This window comes from Gnatocerus cornutus, chromosome 7 (assembly GCF_029298725.1).
Source record: "Gnatocerus cornutus isolate USDA-ARS CGAHR chromosome 7, icGnaCorn1.1, whole genome shotgun sequence".
Taxonomy (NCBI): Eukaryota; Metazoa; Arthropoda; class Insecta; order Coleoptera; family Tenebrionidae; genus Gnatocerus; species Gnatocerus cornutus.
Genome location: NC_142239.1, coordinates 12,649,855 through 12,662,752, shown reverse-complemented (window position 1 = coordinate 12,662,752; position 12,898 = coordinate 12,649,855). Strand labels below are relative to the sequence as shown.

Sequence of the window (12,898 nt, the reverse complement as noted above, 5' to 3'; positions counted from 1 at the left end):
ACTAATATAAAAAGGTAGCAGAAACAAACCAAAATAACTCTCAACATGAGATTTCTCGTAGTAGCATTACTTGCGGGTCTCTGCGCCGCTTCTGCGATTTCAGTCGGTAAGTAGGAGTTTTTATGTCCGCTTTGATGTCTTTTTATTAAACGTAACATCTTCATCGAGGCAACATTGATCCAATATTTGTGACACTGTTTTATTTTTACAGAGACCAGAAACTTCTCCCAGAGGCAGAAGGACATCTGGCGCCTATTCAAGTACATCAACCAACCCAGCTACTACAAGGATCATGTAGAAATCGCACACAGCTTCCACCCCCATGACCATGTCGACTATTACACGGTAAAACTTATTAATACAGTCGTACCAACGGATTAAATTTTGTTTTGCAGAACCCTGAGGCTGTCCATGAGTGGTACCAATACTGGCACCAAGAGAAGTACCTCCACCGTGGAGAAATCTTCTCGGTCTTCCATCATGAGCATCTCAAACAAGCTATTGCTTTGTTTAAGTTGTTCTATCATGCCCATGACTACGAGACTTTCTACAAGACAGCTGTATGGGCTCGTCAATATGTCAACGAAGGAATGTTCGTCTACTCGTTCTCCGTTGCTTTGATCCATCGTCCAGACACTTACTACTACTCGCTTCCTCCAATCTTTGAGATCTATCCTCACTATTTCTACAGTGATGTTGTGATCCAGAAGGCCCAACATTACAAACAGATGTACTACGGACATGAAAGTCACTACAACGATAGAACCATCTATGCTAACTACTCTGGACATTATCTTAACTTGCATCCGGAACAAGCATTGTCGTACTACACTGAAGATGTTGGTGTAAATTCGTTCTATTATTACTACAACTTGTACTACCCCTTCTGGATGCACGGTGAAGAGTACAACCTGAAACACGACCACCGTGGTGAAGTTTTCTACTACATGTACCAACAAATCTTGGCGAGGTACTACTTGGAACGTCTTTCGCACGGTTTTGGCGAAATTGATAGTTTCGACTGGGAAGTACCTTTCGAAACTGGGTACCACCCCTCGTTGTGCTACCCCAACGGACTCCACTTCCCCTCAAGACCCAACTTCGCTCACTTATACGAGTACTTCTACAACTACGGACAAAAGTACGGTACCAACAAGTACGCCTACAGCTACACTTACGTCCAAGACTACGAAAGAAGAATTCATGATGTCATCGACAGTGGATTCGCTCTCACGGTACGTTTATTAAACTTTCTATCAAACTTTTATTAATGAAGACATTTTAGCACTCCGGCCAAAAAGTCGAACTTTTCTCCTATGAAGGCATCAACATCCTTGGTAACCTCATCGAAGGAAACCCAGACTCTCCGTACTACAAGTACTACGGCGCGTACCAAGTCTTTGCTCGTCATCTCCTTGGGTACTCTTACCAACCCTTGAACTACCACCACCTCCACCCCTCTGCTCTTGAGCACTTCGAAACATCTCTGCGTGACCCAGCGTTCTACCAATTGTACAAGAAACTCATCACGTACTTCGTGCATTACAAGTACCAACACCATCATCATTATTCCGAACACGATCTAATCTACCACGGCGTCCACGTCCACAACTTTGAAGTTGATCCTTTGGTCACCTATTTCGACTACTACCAAGCCGATTTGAGCAACGCCGTGTACGTCACCCCTGAAGAATTCGTGCAAGACTCTTTCAAAGTCCACGTGGCGCAGGAGCGTCTCAACCACAAACCCTTCAGTTACAAGGTTCATGTGACCTCCGACAAAGACACTGAGGTTGTGGTGAAAGTCTTCCTTGGGCCCAAATATGATGAGTACGGCCGTTACATTAACTTGACTGAAAACTGGATTAACTACGTCCAATTCGATCATTTTGTGTACCAATTGCACAGTGGAGAGAACACGATTGTGAGGAACTCTGAAGAGATTTACAATTACATGCACGATAGGACCTCTTATTATGATATGCACCAGAAGGCAAAGGGCGCTTATGATGAGAATGAGCACTTCCAGTTCCACCACGACCAGTTCTGGTACGGATATCCTCAAAGATACATGTTGCCAATGGGATCCCATAGTGGTAGCACCTACCAATTCTACGTTATGGTAACCAAATCGCTGCCGTACAAATCTCACGCTTCTGTACCAATGGTGGGTTCTGGTAAACAGTACGTCGATGCCTACCCAATGGGTTATCCTTTCGATCGCCCTGTTTACAACGAGACTGTGTTCTATGAAATCCCCAACTCGTACTTCTACGACGTGAAGATCTACCATGATGGGCATCATGCCGATTACCACACCCAACACCATTTGTAATTTGTAATGTAGTTATTTTATAAACGCAACGTAAAGGGAAATTCTGAATTAAATGCAGACTATGAAAGAACAGACGTATTTTTTATGGTTATAAAAAAAGAGTAAATTTTTCATAATATCCAGCCCATTTTCCTGTCATTCTCAAAACTGCCATTTACAAAACTTAACTCAACGCATAATTTTCCGCTCCAAATTATCACAAATTTTAAAATTTAAAAGCAAGAGACAAAGTTTTAATTTTTTTTTTGAGAACGAACCAAAACATTTCACTAATTTTAATAAATTTCTCTAATTTTGACAGTTTTAATCCCAAAATAGTGCAACTTGGAGATTTTACTAATTTTAGCTTGTTTTTCGATTGTACCATATTTTAAAATTTTAGACCAAAAGATAGACTCTTTAGAAATTTTTGTTTTGAAACGAACCAAAACATTTCACAATTTTTGATAAATTTCTTTAATTTTGAGTTTTATTTCTAAAATAGTGAATTAGAGATTTTACTAATTTTGACTTGTTTATCAACTGTACCAAATTTCAAAATCTTAGACCGAAAGATTGACTTTTTAGAAATTTTGATTTTGAAATGAACAAACACATTTTACAATTTTCGATAAATTTGACAGTCTTAATCCCAAAACATTGAAATTTGGAGATTTTACTAATTTTAACTTGTTTATCAGCTGTACCAAATTTTAAAATTAAACCAAGAGACAAAATTTTTAGAATTTTTTTTTGAGAACAAACTAGAAAAACATTTTACAATTTTTAATAAAATTTTCTAATTTTGACATTTTCACTCCCAAAACAGAGAAACTTGGAGATTTTACTGGTTTTGACTTGTTTATCAACTGTGACACATTTCAAAATTTTAGATCAAAAGATAGACTTTAAAAAAATATATTTTAAAACAAACAAAAACATTTTACAATTTTTGATGAATATCTATAATTTTGACTGTTTTAATCCGAAAGCATTAATTAAGAGATTTTACTGATTTTGACTTATTTGTCAACTATGACAAATTTCAAAATTTTAAAGCAAGTGCCAAAATTTTTGGATTTTTTTTTTGAGGACATAACAAAACATTTCATATTTTTTATAAATTTCTTTAATTTTGACAGTTTTAATCCCAGAACGTTAAAGTTTAGATATTTAACTAATTTTAACTTGCTTATCAGCTGTGCCAAATGCCAAACTTTAGATCAAAAGATAGACTTTTTAGAAATTTTACTTTACTTTAAAATAAACCAAAACATTTTACAATTTTCGATGAGTTTTAATTATTTTGAACATTTGACCTAAAGACAAAATTCTGAAACAAAATGCAAACAATGAAAAAACAAGTATTTTTCTTATGCTTATAAAAGAAGAGTTAATTTTTCATAAAATCCAGCCTGATTTTCCCGCCCACGGACCGTCATTTTCCCACAAAACAGAACTCAACACGTCAAATTCCGCTCCAAATTATCACTTCTATCTAAATTACGACGAGAATCCGACATCTCGACCATTTTATAAATTTTGTTTATTTCGTCTGAACCAAACAACTTCCCAACTGAAATTAGTCAATTTATACCGCATCGCCTGAAAAATGAAGAAAAATAGACACGGGAATCTCCGCACATATTTATTCTTCTCGACTTATCTAGTTTTAGAGTGTGAAAAAAAACTTTACATTTTCTTGGCAGGATTTTTATTAAAGAAAGGATCCATCAAAGTGAAGTACAGAGACGCGAAGTTGATAAGAAACAGGATTTGGGGTGGATCGTATTATCATAATGTAAAGTTTTGGAGATCTTGTCGTTGGGACGAAACATTATTCATGTCACGGTTATCACAGCGAAGTTGTCATAATATTTGTATAAAAAAAATAATCTTTACTGCTGGAGGTTATCGGGTTAAGTAATTATTTTGATTGAAATTCATGGATTAAAAATAAAATATTACAAGAAAAGTCTTGGGCTGAGAGTTCGTTTATGGATTCTGAACTCGATGTTAATTTCGTTAATTTCACATGTTAACCAACAGGGAGTGGCTTTCTGATTTCGAATCTAAAGACCGTTTTGCTCCATCAGATTCGAATTCAGAAATATTCTTGAAAAATAATTTTTTTTAGGTTCAATTGAACTAAATTTGTTTTATTTGTTGGAACTAAACGGTCTAACAAACAAAAGTTGATAAGATTCAGAGATCGACTGTTTCTGTTTTGTATATCCTTTGTCATCAACGTTCAATAATTTTTTTCTGCATGACGTAATTAGTCTAATAAGCTTAGAAATTTATCCAATGAGCAAGCGTTGTAAACATTTAGCCAATGACGATCGATTTGCGTTTTTTGTTAGAAAAACTATCACGGATAAAGATAATACGAACCAATAAATGCAATTCTTTTTTGTGTTTTAATGTGATTTCAATCACATTCTTCATTTTGTTCTGATGAGAGGGCGGATCTTCAAATAAGTTTGGCTAAAATTTAAGCAAACTCAAATAGAATAAATCAAACAAAGATTTAAATTTTTATTGTCTTCTTAACGATCATGCGATTTATCTATTTGTCCTTAGCGTTTCCGGTCACATCTGTAATTCGTATAATTTGGCTTTGGATCCAGAATCAGCTTCATACAAATTTTAAAAACAATAAACCTCTTTATTTGTCAATTTGGACCTTAAAAGAACGAATCTGCGGCCTGATTTAGGATTTACGACTAGGTTATTATTTTATTAAATATTTAATATGGTGTCTGAAAATAGGAATGGTTTTCAACGTTTCAAAATTCTATATAAACATTTGTATCTTTGATTGTGTTAGCGCTACAGGGATGAAATTTATAGACGTTGTTATTTTTAACCCGTTTATCAACTGTACCAAATTTCAAAATTCTGAACCAACAGACTTCGATTTTAGAAAGTTTTATTTTTAGAACGGACTATAAAGTTTTAAAACTCAAAATAAAAATTTGTATCTTTGGTTGTGTTAGTGCTGCAGGAACGAAATTTGCAGAGGTTGCTATTTTTCACTCGTTTATTGATTGCACCAAATTTCAAAATTCTGGAGCAACAGACTAAGATTTTAGAAATTTTTATTTTTAGTACAAACCCGAAAGTTTCGAAAATCAAATCAAAAATTTGTATCTTTGGTTGTGTTAGTGCTACAATCATGAAATTTGTAAAAGTTGGTACCTTTAACTCATTTATTAACTGCACCAAATTTCAAAATTCTAGAGAAACAAATTCAGATTTTCGAAAATTGTATTTTTAGGACAAACCCAAAAGTTATAAAATTCAAAATAAAAATTTGTATTTTAGTTGTGTTAGTGCTACAGGGATGAAATTTGCAGAGGTTGGTATTTTTATTTCGTTTAGCAAGTGTGCTAAATTTCAAAATTCTGGAGCAACAAACTTTGATTTTAGAATTTTTTTTTAAAACGGACCTAAAATTTTAAAATTCGAAACAAAAATTTGTATCATTGGTTGTGCAAGCGCTAGTATGAAATTTGCAGAGATTGCTATTTTTAACTCGTTTATAAACCGCACCAAATTTCAAAATTCTGAAGCGTCAGACTAAAATTTTAAAAATTTTTATTTTTAAGACAAACTTCAAAAAATTCAAAATTCAAAACAAAAATTTGTATTTTTGGTTGTGTTAGTGCTACAGAGATGAAATTTGGGGAGTTTGCTACTTTTAACTTGCATACAAGCTGTACCAAATTTTAAAATTCTGGAGCAACGGGCTCAGTTTTTAGAAATTTTAATTTTTGAGACGGACCCAACAGTTTTAAAATTTTACAGAATAATTTGTATCTTTAGCTGTGATTGTGCCAGAGCTATGAAATTTGGGGAGGTTGGAAGTCTTAAGGCACTTATTAACTATACCAAATTTCTGGAGCAACAGGTTTAGATTTTCGAACATTTTTTGTTTAGTAAGTCAAAATTTGGAGAGTAAAGACACGATTATTATAACAATTTTTGAAATTAAATATCCAAAATTGCAAGAATTAAAATGAGAAAAACGAATTAAATAGAATTTAAAATTACGAGTTTGCAGATACGTACAACTTGTAAAACGCAAACCTTAGAACCCTTTTTTACTTCGTGTGGAACAAAAACCAATAAATTTTTTTCACATGCCCTTTATTCATTCATTTACAAAATAATACACATTACAATAATTTCACACATTTCCATGCAAAACTAATTGAACAACAACGAAGCCTTTCCCTCAACTTAGTTATGAACAGAAGTGGAAGCATTGATGTCATCAGCATGTCTATGGTAGATCTTGGTGGTGTAGAAGTATGAGTTGGGGATGTTGTAGAAGAGTTGATCGTAATGAATTGGACGGTCAAACGGATAACCAAATGGATAGTTATCAATATGTTGAGCTCCAGATCCAACTCTTGGGTAGTAATATTTGGACTGTTCATATTCCTGTTGATGTCCCTTGTATGGTACATATGGGCTGACAATCACATAGAATTGGTATTCTTGACCACCATAGTTACCCTTCGGCAACAAGAACCTCCTTGGGAATCCAAAGTAAGCCTCATTAGAATGAACGTTGAACTCTCCATTTCCATTCAAAGCCCCAACAACGCGTTGGTACAACTCCTTGTAGCTCGTGCGGTCATTTTGGTAGAAGAAGTTCTGATGGGAGTTGCGCTCAATGACGTTCTCACCGGATTTCAACTGGTATTTGAAATGCTCGAACTCGACAAAGTTAAGACGGTTTTGGCTGATGTTAAAGTAGCGACCGTACTCATCGTATTTAGGCCCAAGATAAATTCTGACCACAGCCTGTTGTTCCTTGTCGGAGTGCACGTAGATCTTGTAAGTGAATGGTTTGTGGTTAAGACGGTACTGGCGAGTGCTAACTTGGTATTTGTCGTTCTCAAACTCTTGAGGAGTGACGAAGAGAGCGTTGCTAACATCTGAGTAGAAGTAGTCAAAGTAGGTTACCAAACGGTCGAATTCGACGTTCTTTACTTCAACGCCTTGGTAGTACAAGTCTTTTTCGGTGTAGGAAGGAAGACGCGCCTTGTATTTCTGGAAGTACAACACGATCCTCTTGTAGAATTGGTAGAACGCGGGGTCACGAAGAGAAGTTTCGTAGTGTTCAAGAGCGGAAGGAGCAACCTTGTATTTGTTCAATGGCTGGTAAGAGTACCCCAGAAGGTGACGGGCGTAGACGTGGAGAGCACCATAATAATGGTGGTCAGGGGAGTCAGGATTGGACTCCACCAAGTTTCCAAGGGTGTTGAAACCTTCTTCGGTGTACAAATTGACTCTTTGGCCGTCATGCTGGAAAAAAAACAGTTAGCTATTGTTTGGTACTCTCAAAGTACTCACAGTGTAGACGTATCCTCTGTCGATGGCGTCACGGATCCTCCTTTCGTAGTCTTGAACGAAGGTGTAGCTGTAGGCGTACTTGTTATTACCGTACTTCTGTCCGTAGTTGTAGAAGTACTCGTACAAGTGAGCGTACTGTGGTCTGCTTGGGAATTGGAGTCCGTTAGGGTACTGCAACGATGGATAATAACCAGTTTCGAAAGGCGCCTCCCAGTTGAAGAAAGGAATCTCTCCGAATCCGTTGGACAAACGCTCCAAGTAGTACCTGGCCAAGATTTGTTGGTAAACGTAGTAGTACTGTTCTCCACGACGATCGTGCTCAAAGTCGAACTCTTCACCACCCAACCAATGAGGGTAATAGATGTTGTAGTAATAATAAAACGCATTAATGCCGACATCTTCGGTGAAGTACGACAGGGACTGTTCAGGGTGCAAATTCAAGTAGTACCCGGAGTAGTTAGCATTGATGGTGTAACCATGATGACCGTGGTGACCTTCTTGTTGTCCGTAGTACTGTTGCTTGTATCTGTAGGCCTTCTGGATAACTTCGTTATTGTAGAAGTAGTACGGATAGACTTCGTAGATTGGAGGAAGTACGATGCCGTACGTATCAGCACGATGGACGATGGCTACAGAGAGGGCGTACAAGAAAACTCCTTCGTTGACATGTTGGCGCGCCCAGACAGCCGTCTTGTAGAAAGTTTCGTAGTCTTTGGCGTAGTAGAAGAGTTTGTACAACGCGATAGCTTGTTGCAAGTGCTCTTCGTAGAAAACGGAGAAGACTTCTCCACGGGGAAGAAGACCGTACTGGTAGATCTGATAGTAGTACTTCGCTACTTCAGGCTTCTGTAATAACAAAAATTAACCCAATAACCCCCAAAACAACCCTCGGACTTACAGTGTAGTACTCATAATGGTCGTAGAACTTGTAGCTCTGGGCGACTTCCACATGGTCCTTGTAGTAGCTCGGTTGGTTCACATACTTGTACAAACGAAGAACGTCTCTTTGCCTTTCCAGGAATTGCTTGTTAGCTAAAGACAAGTTAGAAAAAATTCTGGGGAAAATCTAACAAACTTACAGATTTTTTGCTCGGGGTAGGCCAAAGCCAAGGCGCAGAGTCCAGCAAGAACAGCCACCACTGTGAACCTCATTGTTGTTTGAACAGAACAAATGTGTTGCTCCTCCACAGTTTTCTATACCTTTTATAGTCGAGGAGCGGTGACCTTTGTGATGACATGATTTTTTATGTCTTCTATGTACGATTGATAAGAGTGGCCGAATTTTTCGATTGATAATGAGCTGATTTATCGTGGAATTATTTCATTTGTGTTAATTTGTTTAAGATAGAATAATTCCATTGTGATCGGATTTTTATGTCAATAATTCAGATCGGGCATTGTCTACGATTCTAACATCAATTTCGTCCAAAAAAATAAAGTCTTTCCTTCTGAAAGATGTTTTACGAGTTGTAACCTCGAGATTGGATTGATATCCGATTATACCTACTCATATGATCCAATAAAAAATATTTGCGCAGTCATGTTATAAAAATATATCCTGAGGTTATCAAAGGCAGAAATAAATCGCATTAGGAACACTACGAAGTCTGTATGCAGTTGTCAGAGTTATTCATAATTTTATTCAGAATTACTTTGTCAAACGGAATAAACACAGCTCCATGTCATTTACTTAACAGCTTGCAGGTCTGTGTGGGCTCATATTCACATCGTAAATATGTTTTGCCCCTAAAAGTCGTTTTCATTAAATAACAGCAAAATAAAAAGATCATAAAGCTTCGCAAAAAATCTTGATTACTACACTTTTTCATTACAAAATAATGACAACTATAAGGGAAATTCTCATTTGTGATGAAATTTTTATGACTCGGAATAGTAAAATTACACGTTAATTAAAACTACTGATTATTTTTCGCGTGTTTACTCCAAAGATAAGGCGTTTGTTGAGACGTGTAGTAGTAAGGTTAAAGAGCAATTTTTATAAATACTTCTAGATTCCATTACTGGTTTAATTAAACTTCGGCTAAATTGCAACACTAAAAAGACAAAGTTGTTAATTTAATTTTTGATAAAACGGCGCATTAAAGTAGATAACTTGGTTATATTTTCCTATGCAACGCATTAGAAATTTAGTTTACCAATGAATATCTGTTTTCATGGTAAAATCTCAGTTATTTGAGATAAAATTAAGTTATTTTCCACAAAACGAATCAAATTTTTGTCACAAAACATGTACTCATTAAACTAGATAGTATAACAATTAGTTTAATTAAAGGGTGGTGCAATTATTATAAATTTAACTAATTACTTTATTGTATACTGTTTCCGTTACAAAGTTTAAATTAATACAAGTTATGATATCAATATTATTATTTCTGGAGCGCTGATCAAACGATGAAAATGAAATTAATTAAAAATTGAAAATTTTATTCCAGTTTAAAATTTATAACTTTGCGTCTGTTCGCACCATAAGGATGAAATTCGAAGTGGTTGCTACTTTTAACTTAGATATTATCTTTATTAAATTACAAAATTCTAGAGCAATAGACAGAAAATTTAAAAAAAATTTGTTTAAAAATGAGCCTAAAATTTTCAAAATTGCAGAATAAAATCTGTATCTTTGGTTCTGTTAAAGCTACAAGGATGAAATTTAGAAAGGTGCTACTTTTAACTCAATTATTAATTGTACTAAATAACAAAAATTTTGAGGAACAAACACAAATTTTAGAAATTTTAATTTTTAGAATGAGCCTAAAATTTTCAAAACTATAGATCAAAATCTGTATCTTTGGTTCTGTTGGCGCCAGAGGATAAAATCTCGAGAGGTTGCTACTTTTAATTTGCTGCTTTTCTGTACTAAATTTCAAAATGTTAGAGAAACAGACAAAAATCTTAGAATTTTTTTGTGACAAGCCGAATCTGAAATTACAGTTTAAAATTTATAACTTTGCTTCTGTTAGCACTATAAGGATGAAATTCGCTGTGGTTGCTATTTTTTGGTTAGTTATTAACTGTACTAAATTACAAAATTCTAGAGCAACAGACACAAGTATTTTAGAAATTTTTAGTTATAAAATAAGTCTAAAATGTTTAAAATTGCATAATAAAATCTGTATCTTTCGTTCTGTTAGCGTCAAAGAGATGAAATTTCGGGAGGTTGCTACTGTTAATTTATTTTATTTCTGTACAAAATTTCAAAATTATATAAAAACAGACAAAAATCTTAGAATTTTTTTGTATTAGACCGAGTCTAAAATTTTCAAAATTACAGTTTAAAATTCATAACAATGCTTCTGTTCGCACCATAAACATGAAATTTGTGGTAGTTGCGACTTTTATCTTAATTATTAACTGTACTGAATTACAAAACTCTAGAAAAACATACACAAATTTTAGAAATTTTTAGTTTTAGAATGAACCTAAAATTTTCAAAATTGTAGACTAAAATCTTTGGTTCTGTTAGCTGTTTAGTTTTTTGCGTTTTTTTAGTAGTGAGCGATCATTTCTGTGTTTCAAAAATTCGCTAGACGAGTACATATAAGAAGTCAAACGAATTTACTCTTTAATCATCTATTTAAATATATAAATATAAATAATAGTAAGAATGTTAAAGGTCATCTCTCAGACTCATTATATCAACCAACTTTAAATCACTGTAATTAAAGTAGGTAAAAAAAAATAAATGCGTATTTCAAAACTTATTATCAATGAGAAATATTTATAGCAAAATAAAAAATCTCTCGTGCAAATACGTAGTACAACACACAGACAAGTATTAATAATGCAATGTCATCATTTTCCGTGCAGTTCAACACTAATTGAAAGGACAACTGACGGTAACTTTACCAATAATCAAACAGTAGAAGATGTAATTGAAATTAATATAAGCTCAAATGTGAAATGCTCGCTTTGTTATGTAATATAAAGTAATGAGAAATTGTTCGAAATTCTAATTTTCCCCACTTTGAAACTTGTGCTTCTGAGACCTAATTATACTCCTGGACAGAAAAATGAAGCGAAAATTACAGTTTTTCTACAGTGGCTATATAAATTTGACATTTTGATTGTCATTTTAATTTCGAAATGACAGGCTTTAGAAAACAAGTGCGTAAAATTGAAACTAAACGTAAACAATTGTTAAATCTTTAACAGTTTATGATAGTTTAGCCTCATAAGACTTAAAATACACGAAAACTAGTCCGGCGCATCCACCATTTTTAACCCAATTTATTCAAATATCTAATATTCCATGGTTCACCTTTTTTAATTATAAATTGAACATGCAAACTGCTAAAATAATGTAAAAAGTCTTTAAAAATTGAATTTAATCAAAGATTATTTGAATTTTAAATATACATAAATAAAATAAATAAACAACAAACCGGTCATGAGGTCAAATTGTATTCAACTTACTACTGCACTATTGAAATGTTGAAAGACCTCCGCCTAGAATTATCTCGTGTTTACCAAATTTTACAGAAATATTTACTTATTGAGGAAAAATTGTAAACATTTGGCGGCTAATTGTGCAACGATAGAGAAAGTTGCATATTAATCTCTTGGAAGCTAATTAATTAAATCACTTTCTACAAATCTGCACTTGAAGAATTTAACGTCTCTCCAGCAAATGCCACCTGAGCCCCAAACTTACCGGTTTCTGTAGATTTTGCTATTTCGGTTTGGTAATAATTATTTCATAGTCATTTTAAATATTACCTACAAAAAGTACAAATCTACGGGTCTTGCCGAGTGGGTTTAATACCGCGGGTAGTTAATATCTAATAACGCACGTGTGCCATACAACGATTTATCCAATCAGTCAGTGAAAACAGCCGCGAAAGCTACAAATGCTTGTGCTAATGGCGCTTTGAAACACATTAATTTTTAAACCGTGCGGTCCCACACACTTTTCCATAGTTCTTGCAATCCGTGCCTGCTACCTTTGTATTAAAGCTTGCCAACTTTTACACAACAAACTAAATTAAATACTGGGAATCTTTTCAAGTCCGACATCGACCGGAATCTATTGTTCCCAGCCCTTACGTGTTTTCATCAATTTTAATATATTTTTTGTCGTCGCCACGCTTTACTTACCATTCTCTTTTCTTTCTTTTGTACAAAACCCGGATCCAGTGATAAAAAAAATTAGAAAATTATCAAATGGAAAGTTAACAGTGTTATCATAATGTATTCCGAAAT

The 12,898-nt window shown here is 34.5% G+C and overlaps 2 protein-coding genes across 2 annotated transcripts; one reads left to right on the top strand and one right to left on the bottom strand.

Annotated features, from left to right (window-relative positions):
- Positions 1–41: 41 nt before the first annotated feature.
- LOC148171113 (hexamerin 70a-like) lies at positions 42–2,407 on the top strand. Its single transcript, XM_088041675.1, has 4 exons — positions 42–106; positions 212–345; positions 396–1,235; positions 1,286–2,407. The coding sequence occupies exons 1-4, from the start codon at positions 46–48 to the stop codon at positions 2,333–2,335; spliced, it is 2,085 nt and encodes a 694-aa protein (XP_087897801.1). The 5' UTR covers positions 42–45; the 3' UTR covers positions 2,336–2,407.
- A 4,042-nt stretch (positions 2,408–6,449) lies between these two features.
- Positions 6,450–8,853, bottom strand: LOC148171112 (hexamerin 70a-like). The gene is made up of 4 exons (XM_088041571.1): positions 8,761–8,853; positions 8,580–8,713; positions 7,682–8,527; positions 6,450–7,633 (listed from the first exon to the last, which is right to left on the bottom strand). Exons 1-4 carry the CDS (start codon positions 8,831–8,833, stop codon positions 6,560–6,562), a joined length of 2,127 nt encoding a protein of 708 aa, XP_087897697.1. The 5' UTR covers positions 8,834–8,853; the 3' UTR covers positions 6,450–6,559.
- Between the last annotated feature and the right edge of the window lie 4,045 nt (positions 8,854–12,898).

Bases quoted from the DNA above. Each gene is read 5' to 3' on its own strand.
- LOC148171112 (XM_088041571.1), bottom strand. From the start codon at position 8,833: ATGAGGTTCACAGTGGTGGCTGTTCTTGCTGGACTCTGCGCCTTGGCT. The intron at 8,714-8,760 runs GTAAGTTTGTTA...ACTTGTCTTTAG, and splicing joins CTACCCCGAGCAAAAAATCT to CTAACAAGCAATTCCTGGAA. The intron at 8,528-8,579 runs GTAAGTCCGAGG...TTGTTATTACAG, and splicing joins ACCATTATGAGTACTACACT to AAGCCTGAAGTAGCGAAGTA.
- LOC148171113 (XM_088041675.1), top strand. From the start codon at position 46: ATGAGATTTCTCGTAGTAGCATTACTTGCGGGTCTCTGCGCCGCTTCT. The intron at 107-211 runs GTAAGTAGGAGT...TTATTTTTACAG, and splicing joins CGCTTCTGCGATTTCAGTCG to AGACCAGAAACTTCTCCCAG. The intron at 1,236-1,285 runs GTACGTTTATTA...AAGACATTTTAG, and splicing joins ACAGTGGATTCGCTCTCACG to CACTCCGGCCAAAAAGTCGA.